This window comes from Meriones unguiculatus, chromosome 20 (assembly GCF_030254825.1).
Source record: "Meriones unguiculatus strain TT.TT164.6M chromosome 20, Bangor_MerUng_6.1, whole genome shotgun sequence".
Lineage (NCBI taxonomy): Eukaryota > Metazoa > Chordata > Mammalia > Rodentia > Muridae > Meriones > Meriones unguiculatus.
Genome location: NC_083367.1, coordinates 26,521,664 through 26,548,974, shown reverse-complemented (window position 1 = coordinate 26,548,974; position 27,311 = coordinate 26,521,664). Strand labels below are relative to the sequence as shown.

The following is a 27,311-nucleotide window of genomic DNA, read 5'->3' as shown; positions in this document are numbered from 1 at the left end:
AAACAGATGTGAACTGATTTTAAATTCAGAGCCATAAGAAATCTGGTTACCATGGAGACTGTGTAAAAATGAAGGATATATCTAAACTTAAGTCTTCCTGGGAGAACATGAATTCACTATTTAAACCAGATTTACTTAAGTTATTTAGGTTTTTTGCAGCTTGGTTAGTTTTCTAGATCCATGGCTTCTAAAATAGTTATTTGGAGTTTAGCATTAATAAGGAGATTAGGGCAGACCCTGTTGAAATTATTTAGCAGAATATGATGTGGTGGGGTGATTTTACAGTTTGAATAAGAAGATGAGACACTGGAGATTAGCAGTGAGCATTAGAAAACCATACGATCTCATGTAAGGGTTTAATGGTCAGAAAAGTAATATTTCCCCCAGTATATTTTCTTACTTGTAAGTAACTTAAAAAGAAACCAAAAATATAATTAAAACTTGGCATTCAGGTGATTTGGAGATCTTCATAGATATTTAAAAACGTGGCTGAAATACTGACAAATTCTCATGATTTAGGCATATTTTAAGGGACAAAAGCATCACCCATTTGAGTACCTATTAAGATGTTATCAGTGTAAGTGAAGAAATATGCTAATTAGATTAGTTATTGAGAAAATTATCTCTTCTTTATCTAGTTTGCATAGGATAATAAGTATGGTTCTTCAAAAGTTTCAAACTATAGGCCAGTGAAGTGACTCAGTGGGTAAGAGCCACTAGGCCTGACAACCTGAGTTCCATATGGTAAGAGAGAAGCAACTCCGGGAAGTGGTCCCCAGACCTCCACACACATGCCCTGGCACCTGTGTGCCTTCCCTATAGCATTAAAAACATTCATTCCTCCAAGAGTTAATAAGAATCGCACAACTGGTGTGTTGTTTTCACCTGGTGCGGTAAACTCTCCCTGTGTCTGCATCGACAAGCACTGCTAATCTTTTTTTTTTCTTGAGGTTCACTACATTCTAGAATAAAAGCGTACAGAGACTGTAGTGATCCCATATGCAGATAGCCAGGTTTAAAGCCTTTGTCCACTTGTATGGCTGCAAAGCAAAGATGGAGCATTAGTTCAGCCTCCACTGGAGACTCTGCATCTGAGAAGCCATTCTCAGAAGGCAGCTGGAACACCTTTCAGATGATCCAGCAGATCACCCAGATGATCAGAGGGCAAGACGGAGCTCATGAGACTGCGGAACTCGCATGCTAAGTTCAGAAAGCCTTTTGTCAGTGGTTTCTTTTGAAGACCAGTTTCTTCCAGGCAGAAGGCATAACATTTAATTGAACATTCACTGGCTTTATGTTAGAGGTTGTTCTGTTGTATAGTGGATCAGCCGGCTTTCAGAACAGCAATCTGGTGTAGGAATTATTCTTTCCTTGCAAGCCGTGGTGAGGACAGGATAGGGACCATATAGGGACCATTCCATAGGCATAATAACTTGCCTTCCCTAGCTGCTGGTGAGGGGAGCTGAAGGCTCTAATCGTGACCCCTCACAGCATTGCTCCATGAATTGGTCCAACTCTCAGGCTCTCGACCCACACTGCATCATTTTAAGTATAAGATAGAAAATTGCAAGTAAAATGAGGATCTTTGGATCCTCCACATTGCTACTGTCCAGTCTGGTGATCTTCGTTAGACTGAAGGCAATATTCCCAAATTATGAAAGAAAAGAACAAGAAACTTTTAAATGGGGTAAATACTGATGTGTTGTTGGGATACAGTTGGCTATTCAAAACTTGGTTTTGAGTCTGGAAGGAAACCCACCATGGAGCACTGTGCCGATGGCATGCCCCTTTGTCATGTCCTTAGGTCCTAGCAGGAAGGTCTGGGCAGCAAAGCCTGTAGTGACAGCCATGTCACATCACTGGGCTGCTTGTCATGAGAACCTTTCCCCTTGGGCTCCTCCAGCCCAGCTGCTCCCACAGTTTAGAGGTTGTCTTTTGGGGAATCTCTTGATGGATTGAGTATGACATGTATTACTGTGCTTGTGACTAGAAGGTGTAAATTATGGGAAGATTCACAGAGTGGCTTAAGCAGAAGTGTGGGGAGGGAACTTTCAGAGTAATTGGAACCATGTTTCATTTTGTTGAAGGACTAGCAGAACATAGTTTATAACTGAAAAGACAAGTCTTGACCAAACAGCTATATTGGTTTTCTTGACCATGCAGAGCACAGCTACTGGGCCCTTTTTCTTGTGCAGAGATGGTGGCCTGAGTCTGGGGACAGGAGAATAAAACTGGGAGAACTAATGGCAGGGTCCAGGCTCTGCAATTCACCCACAGCAGCCTAACACAGGTTTTCTACACTCCTCGAACAGTCTGTATAATTTACAATACTCAACGCCGCTGCCTCCTTGGCAGGACATTAATCCTTAGCAAGCCCAGCCTGTTTTCCATCTCATCAGTACACTTGTGGACTAGCTCACTGCATCATACATATTCTCTGAGAGGTTCATTTCACTGGCAATTATTTCTGTCCTTGCTGAGAATGCTGTGCTTAGGAAAACATAATGAGAAAATTCTCTTTGGATTAATTTACTGAGAAACTCAATAAATCAAAACATGCATCTTTACATAGATAACAAAGAAAGTTGCCTTTTTACTGTGGATAGTTTTACAAGCACATAAGCAAAACACTATAGTTTGGCTAGCATTTGCTTGTTACTATCCCTAAGGATTATGTTCGATCTAAGAAATGCTAGAAGCAGAGTATGCAGCCGTTCTTTAATAGTGGAATATGATCAGTGACAGTTGGATGTGTGGTGTGGTATTCTCATCTCTAGAGATGTTCAGTAGCCAGCTTGCTTAATTCTGGCTCTCTCGGAGAAAGCGGAAGTATGAGTTGCACGGCAGCATTCTTTTGTGGTTTCACTCACTGGGCTTACTCAGGGGTAAGAGAATGGGAAAGACCCAAGGGGAGTGAAGAGAGCTCAAATTACCTGAAAGTAGATGATCTATAAATTTACTGACTTTAAAAATACATCTTTGATGTATAAAAGTTGGTCTTTCAGAAATTAAACGGGAGGGTTTTATTTCCACCAGTCTCCAAAGAATATTTTTTAATTCCATGGAGTGTTCCATAAGTTAGTCACCGTGGATGCTCATCTGCTAACGGCTTGCACTCGGCATCCGTCCACCCAGCTCCCCCACGCTGCTGAATACTGCTCTGGGTCAGCTGGCTTTGGTGGCTGTACAGAGGAAGGCCCCACATGTAAGGTGGCGGGACTGAGGAGGACTCACGGCAGCGTTGGCTATTTCCGGGGGGAATCGAGCCCTGTCGGGTATGAGCCATGACATTTTATATCACTGTTTGTTTTTGCTGACTTTTTCCTTACACGATGGAGGTTAGATTGCCTCCGCCTAAGGTAATGATAACGTGGGAGCAGCTGGAGGAGCCTAAGGGGAAAGGTCATTATGACAAGTGGCCAGGTGGCGTGACGTGGTTGTCACTACAGGCTCTGCTGCCACAGACTTTCCTACTTAGACCTAAGGACATGCCAGTGAGCCTATGCACAGTGCTGTCTGGTGGGTTTACCTCCTTTGGAAGGTAATAATAATTAATAACAATAATAATAGTCATGGCCACTGTTCTAAGGACCTCATGTCTATGACAGCAAGTCCATAAAGTGAGCAGCACTTCCAAATGATGAGGAAAAGTTTGGATGGTTGAGAAAGTGCCCAGAATGGTACATTGCTGGAAACAGAGCTCAGTCTAGCCCAGAATGGCCTCATGCCTATGCCTTTCTCCCAGGCCTTTCTGCAGAGCAGTCACTTGGTAAAGCCTGTCTTGAATGTCTGTCGGCATTGTGTGTGAGAGTAACTGTGATGTTTAAACCAGATGTATTGCCTAATTGTTTAAGTACAGATATTTATAATTAAAAGGGTTTTTAGTACAACTGTAGTGAGCAGTAGACAAGGCAGCCCTTTTTACTTACAAGCTCAACCAAAGATGCCATTGGGAAAACAGCCTCCTGAGCATCTCTGGAAGCAAATAATTGTCAAGTAGCTGGTGTGCAATAATTTGCTAATATTTGCACTGTAACGAAGTCATTTGGGAAACGTTCCCACAGGATTTATACTGCTCTTTCCTGGAATGACTTTGGATCAATTACTGGAGGGGAAAAAGAGGGACAGAGAATGAAGGAGAATCAGAGAAAATGAACACCCATGATGAAATGCAAACACACCATAATGAATCAAGCATTACTGAAATGTAGTTGCTCAAAACCTTAGTGCATGAAAAACTAGAAGAGGTAATTATGAGGCCGCTGAGAATCTGCCCTTCCCATAGATGTTAATGAACTCTGATGAGTTTTCAAAGTTCATGCATGGTTTTAAAAGTTACTAAATTGGAGCTGCACCCACATGGGGGAGCTCCTGCCTCTGGTCGCTGCAGGCACCTGAGCTCACTCACATGTGCCTGTCCCAGCACACACAGACACACACACTAAATACAAACCTTCTTTTAGTACTTAGTGGCATAACAGAAGGAAAATTAAACAGAGCACCGAGTGATTGATTCTCCAGTGATGCAAATCTTGTGTGTCTTGTTCCTTTAAACACATGTGGTAGTTATCTCAAGTCTCTGAAAGCATGGGTACTTAGGGGTTCGCTGTAATTCATTTCCCAAGGGGTAGATTGTTGGGGACAAGGTATGGGAAAGAAAAACTTTTATATCTGTAGAAGGCATCGGGAAAGCCCTGGGATCTTGAAGGAGTATTTCACCTCTCTCTGCCAGTGTCTTCATTTGTACCGGAAGTGATGATGGCATTCATAGGAGTGGTATGATGAAAAGACCAATTCCTGTAAAGGACTTGGAACCCTGCCTAGCACTGAGAAAAGTTTCGACACACAGAGCTGTGTGCAATGCCAGAGGCGGGCAGCCACAATTCTTTGATGGTGCTTTCAAATCAGTTTCAATGTCACGGATTAGAAATAAGGAAATTCATAATTCTGGCTAATATTAACCCATATTATGCAGCAATTAAACAGAGCCAGTGTTTGTGGTCAGATTCCACCAAGAACTTTTTGGCACTCTACAGCTCTCCTCCAAAGCCTCTATTTTTTTGTATCTGTCACATGAGCACTCCCTTGGAACTGCTTTCGAGGTTGTGAGGGTGAGCGGTAGGGAAGGAGAGCGTTCACCTGGGTAAGGCACGCTCACTTTTGTTGGCACATTCATTTTGAAATGAAAACCGAGCTTCAGAAACCGTGCATGCTCTTCGCTGTGCAAGGAGGAAACCAAGTGCTTTGCCAGGCACCCTGGCTCTACCGGAAGCATTTCACCTCTTGCCCTCACTGTGCTGCTCTGCTGAGGTTTGTCACAACCCCTTCAGTCATCACCTCCCACCTCAGGAGCCACTGGCATTCCGCTGTACCCTGTGCAGGTATAAGAATGAGCGTCCTGTGGGGTTGGAGGGCAGAGAGGCTTGGTGTATGTCTGTGGCTGACCGCCACACAGCTCCCTTGTTGGAGCAGTTTTTCTCACTTACTAGGGCATTTCCTCAGATGGCGGGATTGCTTCTCTTTCAACTGAGCGGTGGAAAGAGGAAGAAGCACCTATTTCAAAATAAAAAAAAAAGAGGCACGTAAACAGCAAGGCTCATGACCAGCAACTTGCCTTTCTTTGAACTATCCTCAAGTTTTTCATTTAGTCAACCACAAAACCAAAGGGCTGTTTCCATAGCGCTTGACCACAATTGTCTGCTTTGTAACTGGAGTTGCTCCAGGGACATAGGCCATCCAAAATTCCTTCATGGTTTTCCATCACTCAAAGCTGGCGATGTGTCCTTCAACCCTGAAGCCTTCCAAAGTCAAGACACACAGTGTGGTTCTCTGCTTGTTAAGGCCAGGAACTTAAGCGTGAATGGAGCTGAACTGAGTTCATTGTTGCTGGTCTAGCACCAGACTGTTTATCATACATTTTCTTTGGGTTTTTTTTAATTGCCAAAATATTGATGTGTGTAAATTCAATGTAAAACACGGTAGATGGGGAGAGTATAGAATGGCATCAGAGATCTGAGGCCCGGAGAACGGAATCCCTTAGAGCAGAGACTCAGGAGCTTGGGATCTGTCATTTTTGATGGCTCTAGGGAGACTCACTGAAGATGGTAAGTGTGGGTAGGCCTCCGACATCTGAATAGGACTTCAGTGGATGTGTGTACCCTCCCTGAACTGAAGCTCAGCAGTAAGGAAGGTGCTGTGCCGCAAGGTAGCCACGCTGCTGCTACCTTGGTAGCACAGCGCCTTCGCTTCCTCCGCAGGTACAGGGCGGCTGAAGAACTGAACAGCCAGCTGCCACTGCCCTCCGGGCTTTCTGTCTCGGAATGGAGCACAGGCAGGTCAGGCTTCGTGTTTGTAGTCTCCGTGAAATGGAGGAATGCGCTGGGACCCCACAGTAGTGGGCAGGCGAGGATGAGGGGTGAATGAGTGCTGTCCCCGGCGACCTCCCCTCGTTCAGCCAGTTTCTAAGGGGACAGCACTTTCTGGGTCCTGCATCCGCCCACGCCTGGCTGTCTGCCTTCCAACTGAGCCACCAGTCGCCACATTCAAAGCCTCTGTTCACATTAGGCAGAATTAGCTTTGCTCATTTGTACCGCTGAACTCTTGAGGAGTTCAGGCATCCCAAGCAGGAGCCCGTGCAGTCTTTGTACAGCAAATGCTAAGATTTTTTTCCTCATAACGGACTGAAGTAGCGCCCTGTCACCAAATGAGCCATTTTGCTGAGCTATTTCATTGCTGGGTAACCTCAGGCAAACCGAATTTTTCCTTAAATGTCTGATGATAAACTTTCCACAATTACTGGTTTGCTCCACATTTACCTCTCACTAAGTCATTCTTATCTCAGAAAGAAAGAGAAAGAAAACAGGGTGTCTCTTCTGCCTCATGTTCTTTAAACACAAACCAGCAAGCCGTCCTGGATTCCTGTGTGTCACAGACTGTCTCTTAATCTGCCAGGCATCATGGGATGGCAGATGCTGTCAGTTAACCCTTCTTGCATTTTCATCTCACACACCCAAGTCAATGCCTATCACTTCACATATTTAGAGATTTCCTAGAGGCTTCAAACTGAACCCAAGGTAAAATTTTGAAGTATTGCCTATGCTCTACTGAGCCATGTGTGAAATGGCCTCTTCCTGTGTTTCCTGCTTCCTGATTTCTCACCTTCTAGCCAGGCTAGGCTCACCGGCCCTCCCCTGTGTTGCACTGCTTCTGCCTAGGTGTGGGGAAGTAGATGCAGGCAACTTTGTTCTGACCCTTAGGGGTTTGTTCTTCTCCTAGGGAAGCCTATCAGAGCATCCGAATGTCTTCCCTTGTGCCATGCTCTTACTTTCTTTTCAGTGTGAAGTTACATGATTTATTTGTGTGATTAGGCATTGATTGTCAGTCTTTTCCTAGACTACTAGTCATTGAACCAGCATTTTCACCTCCTCACTTTACATTATGTTTCCAATACCTAGAAAGAGGGTAGCTAACAAAATAAAAACTTAATTGGTAAACTGTTGCCGGTAATGAGAGAACTGAAGACTGGGCTTACTTAACCATTTTAAACTAGAGTGTGTCATATCAAATGTCCTTTTTATAGAATGTTGGGAGGATTAAAACAGTGTGTGCAAGCACAGCACAGTTTTTAATATACTGTATGTGTTCCATGAAGACTTCTATCACTTGTGCTCTGGTTTTTGTGTTGTTGGATTGCCATGATATAAATTCATGTCAGTGTGTGATTGTGTGTTGTCACTCTGGCCTAAGGTACCAGTGATGAGCAGCATGTACTTACTAAAGTTTGCAGTTTTCCCTACTAGATAGCTGCGGTAAATTTTACATCACTTCTAGAGTTACCAGGGAGCATTTCAGATTATTTTTTCCCCAGGGGTTTGTAGCTCAGCTTCTCTTAGTTGAAAATATATATGTATTGTTTAAAAAGGGTGATTGTTAATATTTCTACTATAATAGAATCTGAACAAAAGAACATACAAGACACCAGTATAATGTATCCAATGACACCAGTATAATGTATCCAATCGGAAACCTAGTGCCCAGATGTTCTACACAGAAATACAAAGGCCCAGGCCAGGCATCTGCTAACTATTGCCAAGTTAACACTTAGTGACCTCAGTTTCCTCTGCCCAGGTAACAGGAGTTATCACTACATGAAACGTCAGAGTTTACCTTCTAAGTACAGATAGAAAAAGCTAGCCCCTTTTCATATCAGGGTTAGAATTAGCTTCAAAGCATTTGTGTGTTCTCAGCTGTTAACTACAGTCCCATGGGTGGTAGTGTTTCATGGGGACATTGGAAGTCATTGAATATTATAGGGGAAACTAAATAGCTATGAATGTCCCCAGTGTGGTTTTTTCTTGTGGCTGATTATTCTCAGAGATATGTGCAGGGCTTACCCACAAAAAGGGCAGGAGGGATCCTCTGATCGACACTCAAATCAAAGGTTGCAGCAGACTGCTTCTCAAAATCAAGTGCACAAATGCTCACCATGGGAATGACCCTAAATTATCTGGAGAGACATATCTTGTTGCTGTATGTTTAGCCATATATTTATACACATACATGTATAACATACGTGGTTCAGCTTTGGAATTCAACACTTACTACCATACAGTCTTAACTGATATAATTGACAATCTAATGGGAGTGCACTTTGCTCTTCTTCTAATCCATCAGTGGTGCCACCTGTCCATATTCCGAAGTCAACTTGAATAAAGAGCGCATCTTTCCAGACCGCCTTAGTGGTGAGCTGTCTTCATCTAGTCCGTCATTTCCCAGAAGTAAAAGGATGGACACCCACGAAAGCTCGTCATCTCTCGAAACCAGGTAACTAAATGTGATACCTGCATTGTCATTCTGCATGCTTTATGTTTTGTGGCAGCGCTTTCTTGTGGTGGAAATCCACCTGGATTTCGCCCTGTTGGTGCTGTGCTCCCAGAATCCTAGCACTTGTGAGGCAGGGACAGGAGATCAGGAGGCTAACTACACTACTACCTACACAGTGTGAGGCCAGCCCGACCCACGTGAGACCCTGCCCTAAAAACAGAACAGAAGAGCACTTAGTTTCCTGTGGAACAGCACCTCCGTGATCCATATTTAAATGCACCCTTTCGTCAGTTCTGACCAAGAGGTCAACAAATCTTTCCATCTTCCTAAGGTCCTTGAATCCTTACCTGAAGGTGACTGTGACAGCACGCACCAAGCTGCAGGTGAGGCTAATGCTGAGTTCTAGATCAAGCTGAGCAACATAGCAAGGTTTCTTGTCAAATAAATAAATAAATAATAGACTATTCAACCCTGAACTGAGTGTGACTTGGGCTGGAAGATGTTTCTAGAGGAGATAGTAAAGATTCTACTTCTGATATGTTTTCACTTTTTTAAGAAAATTCTTAAGGACTCGTAATACAATGTGTTGAGTTGTGTGTGTGTGTGTGTGTGTGTGTGCATTATAATAGTTTCGGTGTATCTCGTTTGATTATGAGGGAAATGGCCACTTATGCCTAACTCTCCCGGCCATAGTGATCTTTCTCAGGTTAGGGCTGTTTGGGAGTCAGTGGTGCCAGAGTGTACTCTTGTGGTAAAGGCAGGACTCCAGCCTTCTCAGAGCCCTGAAGCCTTCTTCTTAACAGTTCAGACTTTGTCTTAATTGGCATTTCTATTGCTGGGATAAAACATCATAGACCAAAGCCAAGTCGGGCAAAGAGGTTTATAGTTCCATGCCACAGTCCCTCCCTGAGCGATGTCAGGTCAGGAACTCATGCAGGGCTGGGAACTGCAGTCAGGAGCTGATGCAGAGGCCATGGAAGAGAGATGCTTACTGGCTTGCTCCTCATGGCTTACGAGCAGGCTATCTTATAGCTCCCAGGACCACCAGCCCAAGGATAGCACTATGCACAATGAGCTGGTCCCTCCCACATCACTGATCAATCAAGAAGATATGACATGGGTTTGCCCCACAGGCCAATCTAAGGTGGAGGCATTTTCTCAATTGAGGCTCCCTTTCCACAAATGACTCTTACTTGTATCATAAAACTAGTCAGCAAAGAGCTGTAGACTATTCAAAATCCTTTTGCTTTAATTGCATCTTCTCATTTGTCCCATTCTGCATCAACTTTTGCCAAAGTCTTGGTTTTAAGTACTTATTGGTACTCTACCAGGGTTCAAAAAAGGATAGTTCTTGTTTCTTCTAGACATTTCTCAAATGTTACTTTCCTGAGTATAAATAGTCAATGATTTAAAACCCTTTTTTGGATTAGTGCTTTCCTACTTATAGTTCAAAAGACAAAGGCCAATGATGAACATCAAGATGTTGGGTAAAAAGCTGATGAGCTTGCCTCTCTACTCAGCTGTCCTCTTGGCTGTGAGCTCTTTCCTTCGTGGGAAGAGAGAGAGAGAAAGTACAGCAAAGTCTTGAGCCTATGTCTTGGCTTCTCTGCATACTATGCGTATGATCTTTGATCTTTCGCTCATCTCTTTAATAAAGAAGATGAGGATGATAAAGGATGAAAAGAGTCATTGAAAAGCTCTTTGGACAGTAAGTCGTAAGTACTAGGTCCTTCTTGTGGTGGTTCTCAATCTTCCTGCTGCTACAACCCTTAATGCAGCTCCCTATGTTGTGGCAACCTCCCAACAATAAAATTATTTTCATTTTTTTAACTGTCGTTTTGCTACCGTTATGGACTGTAATTTAAATATCTGATGCAATCCCCATGAAAAAGGTCATCTGATTCCCCCAAAGGGGTCACGACCCACAGGCTGAGAACCTATGCCTTATTGCTTGGTAATTTTTAAACTACCAAATTGTTTCTGAAAGAGACACGGATCACTTCTTAAATTCTTGTTTCATGGACCTGGTTGAACATCCCTTATCTGAAACACTTGGGATCAGACTGTTTCAAATTTGGAATTTTTAAAAAACGTATTTGCGTAGGCTTTACAAGTTGAGCATTCCTAACCTGAAATGCTCCACGAAACACTCAAGAAATTTCTGCCTTGGACACAGTTTAGATTTTGGGATTAGAAATTTTCAACCTAGGAAAATATTTTTTTTTTTTTTAAAGAAAAGAAGCACCCAACCCATGTTTCCTAAGAATAAGAGCACAGTTCGACAATTTGTGTAATGTTCCTGGGCTACATGGAATAGATGGCTCAAATAAGATGATTTTCAACACGTCCTTGCTCTCTTTTTCTTCCTTTGATCGCTGCTCACCTCACGTGTTTAGCAAATTTCCTGTATAACAGTTTTTGATTTGTTAAAATGTAGCTGCCCCTCTCTACTTTTTAGGTAATTTGCACCCCAGAGGCAAGCCATGAGGTGGATCTGATTGTAGATGGCATACTTGTTGTAGGTGAAGGAAGCATGTGGGTAGGGGTGGGGTGCAGGATCGAGGCAGAAGAGGTGATCAGGGACAGCTTGCCTGTCACACCATTTACTCAGCAGGTGGCATGGCGTAGGCCTGTTGGGAATATTCTCGGGAGTGTGTAAACCACACATTTAGGGGCAGCCTTGGGTAGGAGCAGGGGAGTGGAGCGATTACACACCAGTTTCCTTCTGAGTCCTCCAGATGAGGCAAGTGAGCATCAAGCCTGTGTGTGCTGAAGAGGCCTGGGATGTGCATGGGCCGTGTGCTATCCCACAACCCCTTTACCCGTCCCAGGTCCCACATCATTCTCAAGCCATGTGACTGTAAATGTGTGTGTGTGTGTGTGTGTGTGTGTGTTTTAATACAACTTGGCTTTGGAACTTTGATCTGTATGGAATCACCTGCAGTGCTTACCTAAAATGGGGTCACTGAGTCAAGAAATGGAAGATATCCCCCAGGCATCCTTCTGTTTGACAAACACTCCCAGGTCACAGGAGCAAATTGTTTCTGTGTTGGACTTTGGAAATGACTATGGCTTGTAAGCAACCTTTGGAAGGGAACATTTACCTGTCCTGGATGTCAGGTAGTCCCCAAGTGAGTAGGTGGTATTGCTTTTAGGTCAGGGCTTAATCTAACAGGCAAGGACAAATGAACAGTGGAGGTGACATGGTCATCCTTTCCAGCCTCAGCACTCTTTAGGTGGAACCTGCCTGACTTGGGCGTGTAGGTGACTAATATTCTACAGCAGTGCCCAGACCACTGTGTGTCGGGTGTTTGTAGTGTCCTCAAAATTTTAGGTTTGGGACCTGCCCACAGCACCAAATCTTCTAGGCTGGGGCCTTGAAGTCTGAGTTGTGAAGATTCTTCTGAAACTATATACCCCCTTCTTTAGACTTCCAGTAACTTCCTACTGCTTTTGCGAGGCTCTTCCCTCAAGAAAATGCTTCAGACATCTCCTTTGCCGAGAAACTGAACCTCTGCTCTTTCAAGTCACTGTCCTTCCCTCCGAGGAGCTTTGGCTGACCCGCAAGCCTGTGGATCCAGCCATTGTGTGAATCCATGTCTCCTTACACTAAGTTTTAAAAGACTTTCTCAGTCTGTGTGCTGAGCTTCATCAGCTCTGTGGTGGCCAGTGCTGTGTGTATCTTCCTTTCCCTCAGCATGGACCGTACTACCAAGCATTCCCTGCCATGTTAATGCTTGAAATCAGCCATCCTTTTCCAAAGGGGAAATGCCAGTTGTACGACCTAAGAGGAGACAGTCATGCAGTTCTCTCTTTACTTAAAAGTCCTACATTTTCTGCTCTGCAAGACTCTCACACCAGATATTTAAGAAGTCCTTACTAAGCAATGACGGAGTCTCCCAGTACATACTCGCACTCCTGCAAATTTGGGTGAGACTTTGTTGTCTAACTTCCTAGGCCACATCAATGCAGATACTACGAGAGCAACAATGATATTTGGCCAACCAAGGACAGAGGTGAACCTGCCTTCTAGTGACCAGACAGACAGGTTCAGGGGCCAGATCCTAGAGGTCTTTTATACAGGAGACTCTGAGTACCCTCGTGTTGGGTTCCAAATGTTTGAAGCTGTTTTCTTTTTAGAAGCTGGTCAAGTGGGTGTGAACAAATCCCCAGGGCATCTAGGTAGAAGTGGGAGTATGACACCCTCATCCTGTCTATCACAAGTTAGGAGCATCTGTTGGGCCAGTGCCTGCTGTGAGGTAAAGTCCCCTCTTTGGCCAGTGCAGTTCATCACTCCCCCTTCTCGCCCCAGGCCGTTAGACGGCAGCTTCTCCTGGAGACTGATATTCACATCTCCATGTATCTCCAGCTGAGTAAAGTGGGCATCTATGTATTTCTCTATGTGTTTTAATAAAACTTGGGTCAGGAACTTTAGTTTGCATGGAATCATTTGAAATGCTTATTTTAAATGGGGATTTTGACACAGGAGATAGAAAGTGCGGTCCAGGAGTCCTTCCACTTGACAAAAATTCCCATGTCGCAATAACGAATGGTTTCTGTGCCTGACTTTGGGAATGACCATTGCTTGTAAGCTGCCATTGGAAGGGAATGGCAAGTATCCTCTCACATGGGCCCATTCTCAAATCTGTCTGCATCTGCTTGTACATGTGCCTTAATTAGATGCTATCTTTTTTAAAGAAAGAATCGCTTAGTGTTTTAAAACCCCATGCTGTCTAAACCTGCTTAGATTTCATCACAGAAGCACAGTAAAGCATCTTTAAAATGCCTGGCAATTATTTCTATTACCTTGTAAGGCAAGTGCCCACTGCCAAACTTAAATTTAATGAAACAATTCAATCTGCGCAGTTCATTATGGGCTCTTAAAATGTCTATTCAGTGCTTCTGTTCTGAGAATTACACAGTGGTTGGTATAAGAATCACTGCCATCAATGTAATTTATATTTTTCACATGAATTCAATTTGGCCAGTCATACCAAAAACCCATCTATACCCTATTAAACAGATGGGGAAATGGGATAACATAAAGCATTATGGTGGGTCTGTGTGTGTGTGAGCACTGTTTGAGTTTGTGTGTGTGTGTACGTTTACACCAACCAAATGTCTACCACAGTAGAGTTAATTAAAGCCGAACTTATGAATGATTACAAAAGTTAATGAGCAGTCTTGGGGAACTTCAGTTTTCTGGTCCTGGGAGCCTGGTGTAGACTGGAGAGTCATCTGTCTATGCAGGCCATTCCCAGCTTCCAGAGCTCGCCTTCTGTCAGTAGGCTTTCAGGTACAAATTTGGAGCTGTGGAAGTTATCAGGGCTCCCAGCCCTTGGGAATCCAAGTCTGGACTGTGTATGTAGCTGTTGTGTATCAGAGAGAAACTCGGTTTGAGTTAAAACACTCACAGTTCTGATGCCAACTGCTGTGGCACCAAGGCAACCACTGAAAGTGTGAGAAAGACGTGAGTGTTATTGTTACATGCCTGTGAAGTTGTCAGAACAATATTGAACAGGTCATATTTTATATCCTATATCCTGAATATCACTAATTCCTACTTTCCCATTTGAAACAGAAAAGCAGTGGCGTCTGGTCTTTTCTCCAGCAAGCGAGTGCTGAAGACTCAGTCTCCCTGTGGGAGTTCCCTTTCTGGGGAAAACTTTTGTTTAGCACGGAGATTAACTAATTAATTATTGGTCTATTTTTCTAGAGGCTTTTTCTTTGGTGTCTTGATGACACGCACTTGAGACACTTGCTGTAGTTCTTTGATCGTGTTCGCTCGCCCACACGTGTTCTACATGCTAAATTACAACTTTATAGAATTATTGGTCAGAATGCTTCATCTTTAATCATCTGATAAAGAATAAGCCATGGTTACCGCTTCTAGATCTTGTATATGGAGCCATGGGTAATTAAAACCATTTCTTAGCTATTTCAGAAGGAACTCAACTTTAGAAATTCCTTGTTCTGAAGTGGCTCCATTGGCATAAGAAGTTAATCCACTGTTTCAGCCACCACCTGTTTGCAATCCCTTTACAGGGGCACCCTCTTTGTTCTGAGGCTTGTCAAATTTCTACATTTGTAGAGGATGTATTGGGGGTCAGGTTAATAACCTAGGATTCTTGATCTTTGATATTTTATCAATGAATGACTTTAACCCAGAAAATTTTAAAAAGTGCTAGTGGGTCATACAAAGAGGTAGTAAGTCGTTTTCTGGCATTCAAAACAGTGAAACCTATAGTTTGTATAGGTGCTTAATCTGTAGGCGTGCTTCTACCTTCATCTCACAGCCTCCTGTCTTTTCCTATGCTGGATTTAGAGAAGTGACTAAAACCGACACATCCCTGAATGGAAGCAAAATAACGTATTGTTTAATTTTTTTTTTTTTAACATCATTCTCAGTAGGCTGGGGCTGGCTCAAACATAACTGGTCAGGAATTGTTTTTAAGTAAAAAATTAGCACTCTGGAGGAAATGAGCTGTGTACCTTCAATTGCCACCTGTTTCCCTGGGCACTTGATCTGCCTGTGTGTGTTTCCCCAATATTTACCACAGGCTTAATCCCAGTAAGATAGTAAGACATAGAAAATGTGACACATAAATACAGGGAAAGAGGTAGCTGACTCACAGGAAAATCCGCTTCCCCAGCGAAACAGCTTCTACTGCCTTAATTAAAGCCGAGTGTGTTTTCTAGAGTAAGCTTTTGCCATGGTTATATGCAGTTTAAGCTAAAGAAATCTTATAATCAACTAGTTCTTGTAAACTCTAACACCCCAAAAGAAGTTGCTCACTCAGGACCCTCTTCGGGTATCTTCCTGTGCTTCCCATTTTGCTCTGGGTGCGGGAGATGCTAGGTTGCCCTCCTAGCCTATATCTTTATTGTTTGTTTTTAAACTATAGCTGCCCTGGTCTCACTATGTAGGCCAGGCTGGCCTTGAACTCACAGAGATACTCCTGCCTGTGCCTCCCAATTAAAGCCTGGTGCCACCACAATCACCCAATCCTCTGGCTGTCTAGCTATGGAAACCATCACTTCTAGGTCCATCATAATGCTTAGAAAAGCAGCTCACCTAAACTCTAGGAGTTTAGCCTAACCTAGAAGGGACTGAGAGCTCAAGAAAGCTGGCATGTGTCAGCCTCCTGCTTGTGTGCCTGGCCCTATGCTAGGCACTTTCTCAATATGGTTTATTTACTCTTCAAAATGTCATGTTAGTATTGATTGTCCTTATTCTGTCAATGGTGAAACTGAGAATTTGGGAGGTTAAGTAACTTGCTGCCAACGTTCATGCAAAACTAGTTAGTAGTAGATCTGAAATTACAGCTCTCCACTTCCTGCCAAGGACACTCACGGAGCCATAGCGTGCTTCCTGCATTAATGAGACTGTTGACACAAGTGAGAGTAATGATCGAGGAAACCGGGTCAAGAAGCTTTCGTGTTGAACAACACGTAATAAAATCAAAATCAGGGTTTTTTTGTTGTTTGTTTTTTATTTTCTATTGCTTCCCAATCCCACTCACCTCTCTCTCCCTTTGTACCTGCCTTCCACCCTTGCAAATGCCTGAGTCCTCTGTCCTTTCCATAGCCTGTGTGCCGGGCAGTCTTCTCTGCCCACCATGTGCCACAGGAGCGGGCAGAAAGCTTTCTGCCAAGGAAGCTGAAATTCTAGAATTCTGCATACAGGAAGAAAGCTATCAGGGTACCGGCAATGAGGATAGATTTCTTACCTCATAGAAGAGAGGAATAATGAGTCCCCAATTAAGAAAACTTAAAAAAATTAATTTTAGATAAAATGTAAGATAACTAGGAACAGGTAGGCAGAGTGTTCATTCTCCACTTTCTTAAACAAGGGAAAGTTGAGGATAAGTGTATGACATAAAGCATGCCCTTGGCCATCCAGGGACATGTACTTTATTTCAGAGAAACCCAAGTGTACACATTAAAAACTTTGGTTCTAATTTTAGATCCTTGGTACCAGGAAGATCTGGGTGGGTACTTGCCCTTGTTATGTGGACTTGATATTTTTACAGCATATAAAACACCAGACTGTGCCCCAGGGCAAGCTATAGACCAACTAGCCTATCAGCCACTCGGCCCACATGTGGCTTTGTTGGTTTGTTTGTTTTTTTGTTTTTTTTTTTTTTTTGAGATAGGGTTTCACTGTGTAACCCTGACTGTTCTGGAACTCACCATGTAGACCAGGATGACCTCGAACTAAGACTTAGGCCTGTCTCTGCCTCTGAAGCACTGGAATTAAAGGCGTGTGCCACCGTGCCCCGGCTTGTAGGATAGTCTTAAGAGTGTTGGATGACCCCTTCCTCCTGTCTGATGGGCTGGTAAGCTGCGTTAACCTCGATGGTTGTATTCATCTTTTTGCCTCACTGCCCATGCTGTAGTCAACACCTCCCGCCTCCCACTCCAGCCAAAGGAAACAGCGTGCAGAACACAGGAGGGCCTGTCATGTACATAGTTTAAGGTTTATATGATTCTGACTCATGAAAAGTCATGAGTTACACTTGAAAAACTGATCATGTTTCCGTAAAGAAAAATAAGTAATATATAGTTTGCTTTTTTTTTGAGTACATTTTGGCAGATTCAGGAATAAAGGAAATTTTTGACTCGAAAATGTTATTTTCCCTTTCTTTTCTTTGATCTTTTTAGAAAGAGATGTTTTTCCTTGCATTTTAAGATATTAATAATTGACATTTTATTTGGACATAGAATACAAAAGAGTTTTTCTTAAGTTTAACTAGTTTTTTGTTGTTTTTTGGTTTGGTTTGGTTTGGTTTGGTTTAGTTTGGTTTGGTTTGGTTTGGTTTGGTTTGGTGTTTCAAGACAGAGTTTCTCTGTGTAGCCCTGGCTTCCTGGAACTCACTCTGTAGACCAGACTGGCCTCGGAGATCCCCCTGTGTCTACTTCATGAGTCCCAGGATTAAAGGCATGAGCATCTTACAAGAGGTACTTGAAAAAATTATTTCTTTGACTCTGAGAAATATAAATTTTAAATTATTTCACAACAGTGTGTAATTTTTTTCTAATGATATTAATATAGACACCAACAAGCTACCTTTGTTTTTTCACTAGTCACAACATTTAGATAGAACTTGAAGACACAAAGAATGATATTTCTGGCTTAGTACAAACAAGTCTAGAAATTTGTGAGTCAATTTAGCATGTAGCAAGTTGTCTTTGACATACTGTAATTAGAAAGTACGACTTCATTGGGTCTTGTATGGTAGATGTTTTATTTTGCTTTTGCTTATTTTTGTAGTACCAAGGATTATGGTACTTGCACATGGCAGCCATGCGCACCATAGCTGAGCTGCACTCACCTCCTTCTGATTTTTTAACGTGTTGTTCTGTTTGGGGGTTGGGGGTATGTTGCTTTGAACATACTCGACAATGTAAATCTCTTGGCTTGGCCTCCTGAGTAGCTAGGTTTACAGGTCTGTGTAGTCAGGGTTGGCTACTCATCTGTTTCTATAGAGAAGGTTTTCCATCAACCCCTCACCTCAGGTAATGTCCATTGTCAACTATCAGTTCTCACGTGTGGAGTAAGAACCTCTAGCTGTTGAGCTGGCCCAGTACTAGATTAAACCGGTTTCAGATGCTTTTAAGGAGGTGGATTCCTCAAAGTCTTCATTCACCTGCTCTGAATTTCTTGGGAAAATATTTGCATTGCATAATAACTGGTTCCTCCTCATTTTCAAATAGGTGCTAATCTTCAGCAGTTACAAGATGTTTTAGTGCAAAGTAAGCCAAAAGCTCAGGTTCAAATGAGATTTCACATGTACTCTTGAAAACAATCTCTCTAAAATACAGTGAACATTTGTTGCGTGCTTCCTCTGATAGCTCTGTTGTCATACTACACTGCAATTTCAAGTGGAGAATAAGTGCCTTTCGAACTAAAACTAAGAATTTCTTAATTGTTAGACTAATCTGTTTAATTGTATTTACCTTTTTCTTGAACCTTAAAAGTACAGCCTGAGTCAGAATATTATAAAGCTCTATATTGTGCAGCCAGATACCATACCCTATAACATTACAGAGTGCCTTTACCATGACCTTCAAGATGGAATACATTAGGCCATTTTTAAAAGTGTATGTGTTGTGGACCTACCTCCTTATTTGAAAAGAACCAGTTTTTGTTCTTACCCTCAGGGTCAGAGTTCCAAAACAAAGTTTTAATAAATTGTTTCAATTTTAGAATATTTAAGGCCTGTTTGTTTCAGAATTAAAAAAGCTGAATTCACTTCAGGTGAGTTGACCTGATCATGTCAGGTGAAGCTTCCCAGCATTGGGATACATGCCAGTGGGCTAGGCTCAGCTTCAGTCCCAAATCTCAGGGCTGAGGAATGTAGAGCAAATTAATTAATTACATAATACAGACTTCAGGAATGTTTTGGGTTTTGAATCTTACCAAACTGTACAAGTGTTGTTGCTTCTGTATGTTCCAAGCTGTGGTTGGGATAGTCACTAGCTGCCTATCCGTTTGTCTTCATAGCGTTCTCACCACTGAAACATCTGAATAGGAGCCAACAAGTGATTGTGAAGAAGGGGGGCGTTCGTGTATGTCATTGGTTTTAGTTGCTTTGTGGTAGAATTTTATTCTTTAATATTTAGTGGTACCAGCCATAATCTTTAAGAAAAACGATCGCTAAGACTCAGCTCTAAAATGTTTTGCAACTCTTCTACATAAAATACTGAAGACAGTTGTTTTTCTCAGGGAACAGCGTGGTGATAACGTCAAAGAAGCTTCTGAAGAGAAAACAGAAAATGAAGTGAGGACATCAGCTGAAGCCAAAGGTAGCCACGACATTATCATGTCACTGTTGGTTATTACCTTAAATATTCTAGAACCAGAAACTACACTATTAGCACAGGGATATGTTTCCATGGCAGTGCAATGCCTAGAACGTACCAGGCAAAGGGTCTGACTCACCACACCATAACACATAAACGCAAAATACAAACAACTGGAAAAGAACAACCACATTTTGCTGAAGATAAGCTGGGTTTGTTTCTCCCCTCATGAAAAACAAGAGAAGCGTGTTGCTCGGGATCCAGGAGTGAGGAACCTGCAATGACAGATTCATTTGTAGCCTCTGGTCATAGTTTCTCTCATGCCTTGGTAAACACGTCAGATGTAAGGTTCGCAAAGATGTTCTCTTTGGTGCTTGACACATATTTTCTTTAGTATTGCTGGCTTCACTTGCTTCAAATGTGTTTTGAAATCTCTCCTTGATGTAAAAGCACCAAATGAAAAGAACATCACTTGAACAAGTTTTTGCTGGGACTAAGTTGTTTTCCTTCTACCTTTGTTTAAAAGACGGTGGTTTAAGCAGCGAGGTCATTACTCAGTCATTACATAGCTTGAACTTACAGCTGAGTAGTTGTTTATTAGTGAAGATGGTAGTCTGGGCATCACTGTGTTGGCTGTTCCTGGTAGCCTTTCTTTCTCCTGTGTTTCTTGTTTCGATGATTTTTAGGTTAATGGATGGAAAATAGTGACTGTTGGCCTGTAATGATTGCCTGATTGTTATAGAACAGTAATTAATGTTTACACTGAAATCTGTGTACAGCGAGATATTCAGTGTGGCTTATGGCATTTGCTGTAGCACTACGTAGAGATTCTACAGTTGATCAGGCATTGTCTTTGCCTTCTGTCTGTTCCTGTGTGGCTTTTACTATGGTGTTTAGGCCTCTGGGTACTTCTGTTCCTTGTTTATCCAGAAGAATGGTACAATATATGCCCATAAGCTTGTGAGAAGATGAAGAGCAATAACAGTTTTTCTTGCTTAGCAAAAGTCTGTCCCATAATAAGCATTGCACAAATATTTGATTATCTACAGTGTTACTTATAATTTATAAGAAAGAAATATTTAACCTATGAATGTTAGCTGTTTGGACTTCTTATACAAAGAATTTAGCTTTTCTCTGTAGGTCATTGGTCATCAGAAGCCAAGAACAAGGCTTCCATTCGGTCTTCACCTCTCCTGTAGTACCTGTGTGTCTGTGCCTTAATCTCCTCTTGTGTAACCTGATGTAGCCCTAGTATACTTGCTTAGAAACATGTTAGTAGCTGGAGTAATCTCTGTGGTGATGCTGCTGCTGTGTAATTGTCTCTGTGTCACTGAAAGCTTAGATCACAGTTGCTGGATGTCTTTCTCCCTCTCAGTTCTTAATGCAGACTTAGCCTGTTGTCCTAGATCAAACTCCCTAGAAGCAGATCCTGAGGATGTGAGGGCAAAACTCATGAGAGAAGCAGATTTGGGTAGGTGTGTGATAGAACTGAAGCAGATGCCCTGCGTGGTTTAGGTTAATCCAAGGCCAGCAAGGGGATCAGCCTTTTGTGTCTGGTACAAAATACTTGCCAAAGGACATTGTGGAAAGAAGGACACTGGCTTGCTCCCAGGGCATGGTATGGGGCTCATGGCCACTGGGGGTTTTGCTGTGTCCGTGGGAGCCTGTAGCATGGAGTGGTACACTGTGCAGAGTAGGGAGCGGAGGGAGACTGCCAAAACCAGGCTGGGCTGTAACCACAAGATGTGTCCATATGGCCTGTGTTTGCCAGCTAGACCCCATGTGAGACCCAGAACAGCACACAGTAAGACCAAGGGTTTAGGACAGGAACGTGTGGGAGGCATTTCAGTCCAACCCTGCCAGAGAAGCTCCCTTTGTCTTAGACGGTTCCTACAGAAGGGGTCTCTGAAAGCCTTCTTCAACAGCGAGGAGAACCTTTGCCTTCATCCTGAAGGGGCATAACGCGCCTGGATAGCTACTATGCATCCAACCAGAACTTTACACTTCCTTCTTCCTTTAAGAAAAACAAGCAGAAAAAGAAACAAATCAACCTCATTCCACGTATGTGGGATTAGGCCAACTGAATTTGGTCTGGGCTTTTGCTCTTTGAAAATTGAACCTGACTCTTGAATCTAATCTTCTTTCCATGATTTTTGCCTTTAAATTAATTAGTATTCCTCGTTTGTTTCATTTGTTTGTTTATTTTTAACATTCAGATCTTCCGGAAGTTGGAAAAGATTCCTTCTGTTCAAGTGTTCATTATTACCTGTGCTAATACATTTGTCTCTGTGTTGATGGTAGTCTGTCTTATGTTAGAACCGAGGTTTGGCACTGCAAGTATTTAACAGCTACTTTGGTGCCAGCATTGCAGCAAGCAGCTAAGCACACTGGGCCAACTGTGGGTTTTGTCGATAGCCTGTTTCTTACCTGGCAGAGTCCTTGTTCCCAGGGGCTTATGTCCATACGTGAATGCTCTCCTGAATATTTCTTAGGGCTTTTAATCAGTGGCTTCATCTTTTTTTTTAATCCTATTGTGCTCCAGAGAAAGTTCTGTGTGTTCTGTGGCGAACACATGCTGCTTCCATTTGGTTCTTTCAGCATAATCCAGTCAGGCTGAGGCCTAAAGGTCAGAAATGGCATCATCCATAGGCTCTGCGTGCCCTGTTCATGTCCTTTCTGTTTCTTCATGGTGGAGCAGCCCTACCCAGCACAGCCTACTGTCTGCCTCTGGGGGTGAAGTAGACAGTGCATGGCCACACTTACCGGAGTAGCCTGAGTAGCAGCCACACAGTAGGAGTTAGGCTCTCTGGGCCCACAAGGATTATTTTGTTTGGAGTCTTGGGACAAACTGATTGTTCAAAAACAAACAAAACAAAACAAACAAACAAACAAAAAAACTCAGGCCCTTCCAGTCAATTCAGTACAGTTTGTATGATTTTGACCACTCTTTTGCGCCATTTCTGAACTTGACCTTTGGGAAACTGACTATAATTTTTTAGATGAACAACTCATTTCCACCATGGGGTAGAGCCTACCCACTAGGAATACCGTAAACTGGCCTTTCCGTTGGCATCTAATGTCCAGGGGGAGGCACAGTTCCTTTTTCTCTCCCGCAAGCGTTCTCTCCCTCATGGGGTGCTCAGGTGCAGAAGCCGGATAGTCCTGGGGAAATGGAGCATCACTTATTTTATCTCTTCTTAAAAACATTGGTGGCTGCACAATGGCATTATGATTAGTAACTTGTATTACACCATGGCTGGGATGGGTCAGGAAAAGCTACTACCTGTAAACACAGCTGCAGCAGCTGCCAACTGCTAACTGCTGGCATCATGTCGTCTGAAGTACGGGGAACAGGCAGAATGCCCGAAGAACGGAGTGCTGCCCTGAGGCACGGTTCTCTGTTAATACTCATCAACAGTGTGTGTAAACCGTTTATTCATCATGGCAAACATCAGAAAAGCTCCAGTTACTCACTCACGAGTGTGATACCCACTCACGTCTACCTCTCTGACGTCATTATCCAGTGGGATGCATGGCACTTGGGCTGTTCTGCTGCCTGCCAGACACAGATTTTCTATTATTATTATTTTTTTTCCATTGAGCAGTTGTTCGGGAAGAGCCTAGCACTCCTGTCCAGCATCCTCAGCAGGCTCAGCCAGTGCAGCAGGCTCCACCTCCTCAGCTGCCTCAGCAGGCTATTCCACAGGCTCAGCAGAAGACACAGGCTCAGCAGAAGACACAGGCTCAGCAGCCTCAGCAGGCCCAGCAGGCCCAGCAGCCTCCTCAGCAGCCTCCTCAGCAGCCTCCTCAGCAGGCCCAGCAGGCCCAACAGGCCCAACAGGCCCAGCAAGCCCAGCAGCCTCAGCAGCCTCAGCAGGTTCAACAGGCTCAGCCAGCTCAGCCAGCTCAGCCAACTCCACAGGCCCAGCAGGCCCAGAGGAGGTCAGCTGTCTTTCTCTCCTTTAAGCCCCCAATTCCATGCCTGCCGCTGCGCTGGGAGCAGCAAAGCAAGCTCCTTCCAACCGTTGCTGGAATCCCTGCTAGTAGAGTTTCCAAATGGAGCACAGATGAGGTAGGTTTTGCTTTTAATAACTTTACTTTGCTATCATATTTTGTCTGCAGGACAGTCTGCAAGGGTGCTGACAAGTGCATTGACTGCAGTGTTCAGTCTTGCAGGGCTTTTCCACGTATAAGAGAAAAATCTATTTTGAGGGAAATGCATAAGCTATATGGTTCAAATATTTTTAAACTTGCTGTATTTGGATCCCAGCTTCTTTTTTTCTTAACCTTGGAATTTTGATATTATTTTTGACAGGTGTCAGAATTCATTCAGAGCTTGCCTGGGTGTGAAGAACACGGAAAAGTGTTTAAGGATGAAGTAAGTGTTCCACTACATCACGATATGTTTCTTAATGGGATCAAAGCACAGAGATGCATCAGTGGGGAAACACGCTAAGCTAACAGTGAGGAAGAGATGAGATCTATCACAGTAGACGTTTGGTGTGTAGTTGCATTACAAGCAGCATTAAGCACTTGAATTATAATGCCTTACGGAAGATGAGCTCCAAAGGAAAGCTTGTATGAGAAATTTCACGATCACGCACAGTAGCACTGGACTCACTATAAAACTCCACACAGAACTTAATAGTGTGGTCTTATGTAGTTTATAGCACCGAAATGAATCAGAGGAGGAAGTTAGCAGGGTTTTAAGACAGTGGGGGTTTTTCTCATTATTTTAAATTCAGATAGCATACTGATAATGTCAACACTCACCTCCACCCGATGAATCAGTGGTGGGCTGAATAGACACTATTGCTGTGGCCAGGAGCAGTCCCAGCTCTTACCTGCGTCTCAGTAATCTGTGCAAGAACAAATCCGTGTACAAAATTACAGGTTACCTTATGGCATTTTCTTTCTTTCTTTCTTTCTTTCTTTCTTTCTTTCTTTCTTTCTTTCTTTCTTTTTTTATTAAGATTTACTTATTTATTTTATTAAAGCTCTGTTTTAACACACACCAGAAATGGGAATCAGATTCCAGTATAGATGATTGTGAGCCACCGTGTGGTTGCTGGGACAAGAACTCGGGACCTCTGGAAGAGCAGTCAGTGCTCTTAACCGCTGAGCTGTCTCTCTAGCCCCCTCCTTATGTCATTTTCATATGTTTGGTTTTTGGCTAATGCCTCCCCACATGGGGTTTCCCCCCATCTCGCTGCTCACCCCCCTCCTGTCCCAGTAGTTCTCCATCAGCTCCTGTATCACACATAGCGCATCACCATTCCCATCCTACTTCCTTAATAACTCTTCCGATTAGAAGGCAGGATTGAATATGCGAGAATATGAAATATTTAGCTTTTTGAGTCTGGTTGCTTCACCTAATATACTAATTTCCAGACCCAACCAATTTTCCTACAGGTTTTATAATTTTGTCTTAAGATAGCGTTGTGTATATGTACAGCATTTCTTTCTATTTTCCATTCAGCTGTTGACAGATGTATAGACTGATTGCATTTCCTTGCTGCTGTGAACAGAGCATCAATAAGCGTGGATTTGCGTGCACCTCTATGATAGGGTGTACAGTCCTTTAATATACCCAGGAATCTCTTAGTCTCATAGTCTTATTTTTAGTTCTTTGAGAAACTTCCGCACTGATTTTCCATATGGCAGCACCAGTTTTCACTCTTGCTGGCAGGGAATAAGAATTCCTCTTTCCCCACATCATCTCCAGTATTTGTTGTCATTTTTTTTTTCCTTGATAAAAGAATGTGTGTGAAAGTCAAAGGACAACATGAGGCTCTCAGTTCTGTTTTGCCTGTGGGTCCTAGAAAAGCTCGTATTGTCAAGCTTTTCCAGTGAGACACTTCAACGGCCCTTTGTTTTTTCTTCTTCTATTTGTAGTGGAATGAGGCAGCTGTTAAAAACAAACAAACAAATAAATAAAACATAAAATCCCCAGCTATTTATATAAGTTTAAGTAGTGGAAATATAATGTCTCATGGTTCTTGAAGCAAGACTAGAAGTCAGCCTTCTGAGGTCTGTGCTAGCCTCTCCTTCAGCTTATAGATAGTTGTCTGTTTTCCTAGGTGTTTGTCTCTATGTCCAAAGACCAAGAGCTCAGCTGACCTGTGTGACCTTACCTTAACTGCTTACTGCTTAAAGTTGCAATGACACTATTTCCAGATAAGCTCCAATTCTGAGGAATTGGGGTTTAGGAATACAAGATAAGAATTTGCAAAAGAGAAGCCAGAACGGTTGCTCGGTGATTTACAGCACTGCTCTTCCCGAGGACCCAAGGCTGATCTACAACTGTCAATAACTCCAGTCCCAGGGGATCAGACACCCTCTACTGTCCTCCCTAGGCTCTGCATACATGTGGTGCACAGGCATGCATTCAGGCAAAAGTCCAACACATATCAAGTACAAGTAAAAAAAAAAAAATTTTAAAGATTTTACAGCTGGGTCTGGAGGTACACACTATTAATCCCAGTACTCCAGAGGCAGACAGGTGGATCTCTGTGAGTTTGAGGCCAGCCTGGTCTACATAGTGAGTTCCAGGACAGCCAGGGCTATGTAGACAAGCCCTGTTTGAAAAAACAAAACAACAACAAGAACAAAAAGAATTTGCAGAAGACACAAGTTAGCTAGCCTCCATCAACCATTCACTGTGGTCAAAGCTTCTAATTATTCTGAGGCAAGAACTGAAATATGTTTTATTTCTTTGTTCCAAGTGGGAAAATTGAAGGAGAAACTAATTAATGTGTCTTAAGACCGTGCAAGACCCTAAAGGCTAAAAATCATTTTTAAAAAAAAAAACTGTTTGTTTTGTCACCCAACTAAACCAAATTTCATTTTCATCATGTTGTGGCTTTGAGCTTCAAAGTGTCCTGTACTGTAATTAAGCTTTCCATCCTAGAAAGGGCCAAAACAAAAAGAATTTATACAATTACTCCAATAGTAGAAGAACCCGCCTATAGTTTATTGGCCTCACATTCTTCCAACCACACAGTTGGTTTTCTCTTCTGTATGTGGAGGCTAATTATGGCCATGCCAGACGCAAATACTGTCTTTCTCATTTTTTTCCCCTTCATGGTAGACTGCTGAATTTGTTAGGTTTCATATATAACTGTTTCTTTGCCTGAAATAGTTTATGGCCAAAGCTTTATTATCTTTTGTAACTAAAATGTCCTAAATAGTCTTCTTGATGCAGTACCTAATTCAGGGGAACATAAGGTCTGGGGTGGGGAGATGGCTCGGTAGGTAAAGTGCCTGCATCAGAAACATAAAGACCTTTGGATCCCCACCGCTCACATAGAAGACCAGGTATGGCAGTGCATGTCTAAAATCCCCGCCCTGAGAAACGGACAGGGGGACCCCTGGGAATCACTGGCTAGACCGTTGGGCTGGAATGGCAAGCTTCAGGGTCGATTGGACTGAAGTGGAGAGCTTTAGAGGCAGACATTCAGAATTGACTCTGGCCTCTTACACACACATTTTAACTTCTAAGGATTTCGGCCGCTTTCCATTTTTCTGTGAACTGAGGTTTCAGACAATTGAGTTGAACCCTGTTGGATGTATGGTTTTAGATAAGAAAGACCCATAGGTCAAGCACGTTGTGTTCAGGAGGTCCTGTGTGTGCCCAGTTGGTATGGTTGTGTGTAGAAGTCAGCTGGTAATATAGTGTTGGC

At 42.9% G+C, this 27,311-nt stretch overlaps 1 protein-coding gene across 7 annotated transcripts in view; it reads left to right on the top strand.

Moving 5' to 3' along the window:
• Positions 1-27,311, top strand: part of L3mbtl3 (L3MBTL histone methyl-lysine binding protein 3) — a 97,597-nt gene that overhangs the window by 68,432 nt on the left and 1,854 nt on the right. For all 7 annotated transcript variants that reach the window (XM_060373402.1, XM_060373401.1, XM_060373407.1 and 4 more), the window contains 4 exons: positions 8,674-8,823; positions 19,553-19,632; positions 23,235-23,701; positions 23,945-24,007. In XM_060373402.1, coding sequence (XP_060229385.1) covers positions 8,674-8,823; positions 19,553-19,632; positions 23,235-23,701; positions 23,945-24,007 — 760 coding nt within the window. The remainder of the gene's footprint in view (positions 1-8,673; positions 8,824-19,552; positions 19,633-23,234; positions 23,702-23,944; positions 24,008-27,311) is intronic.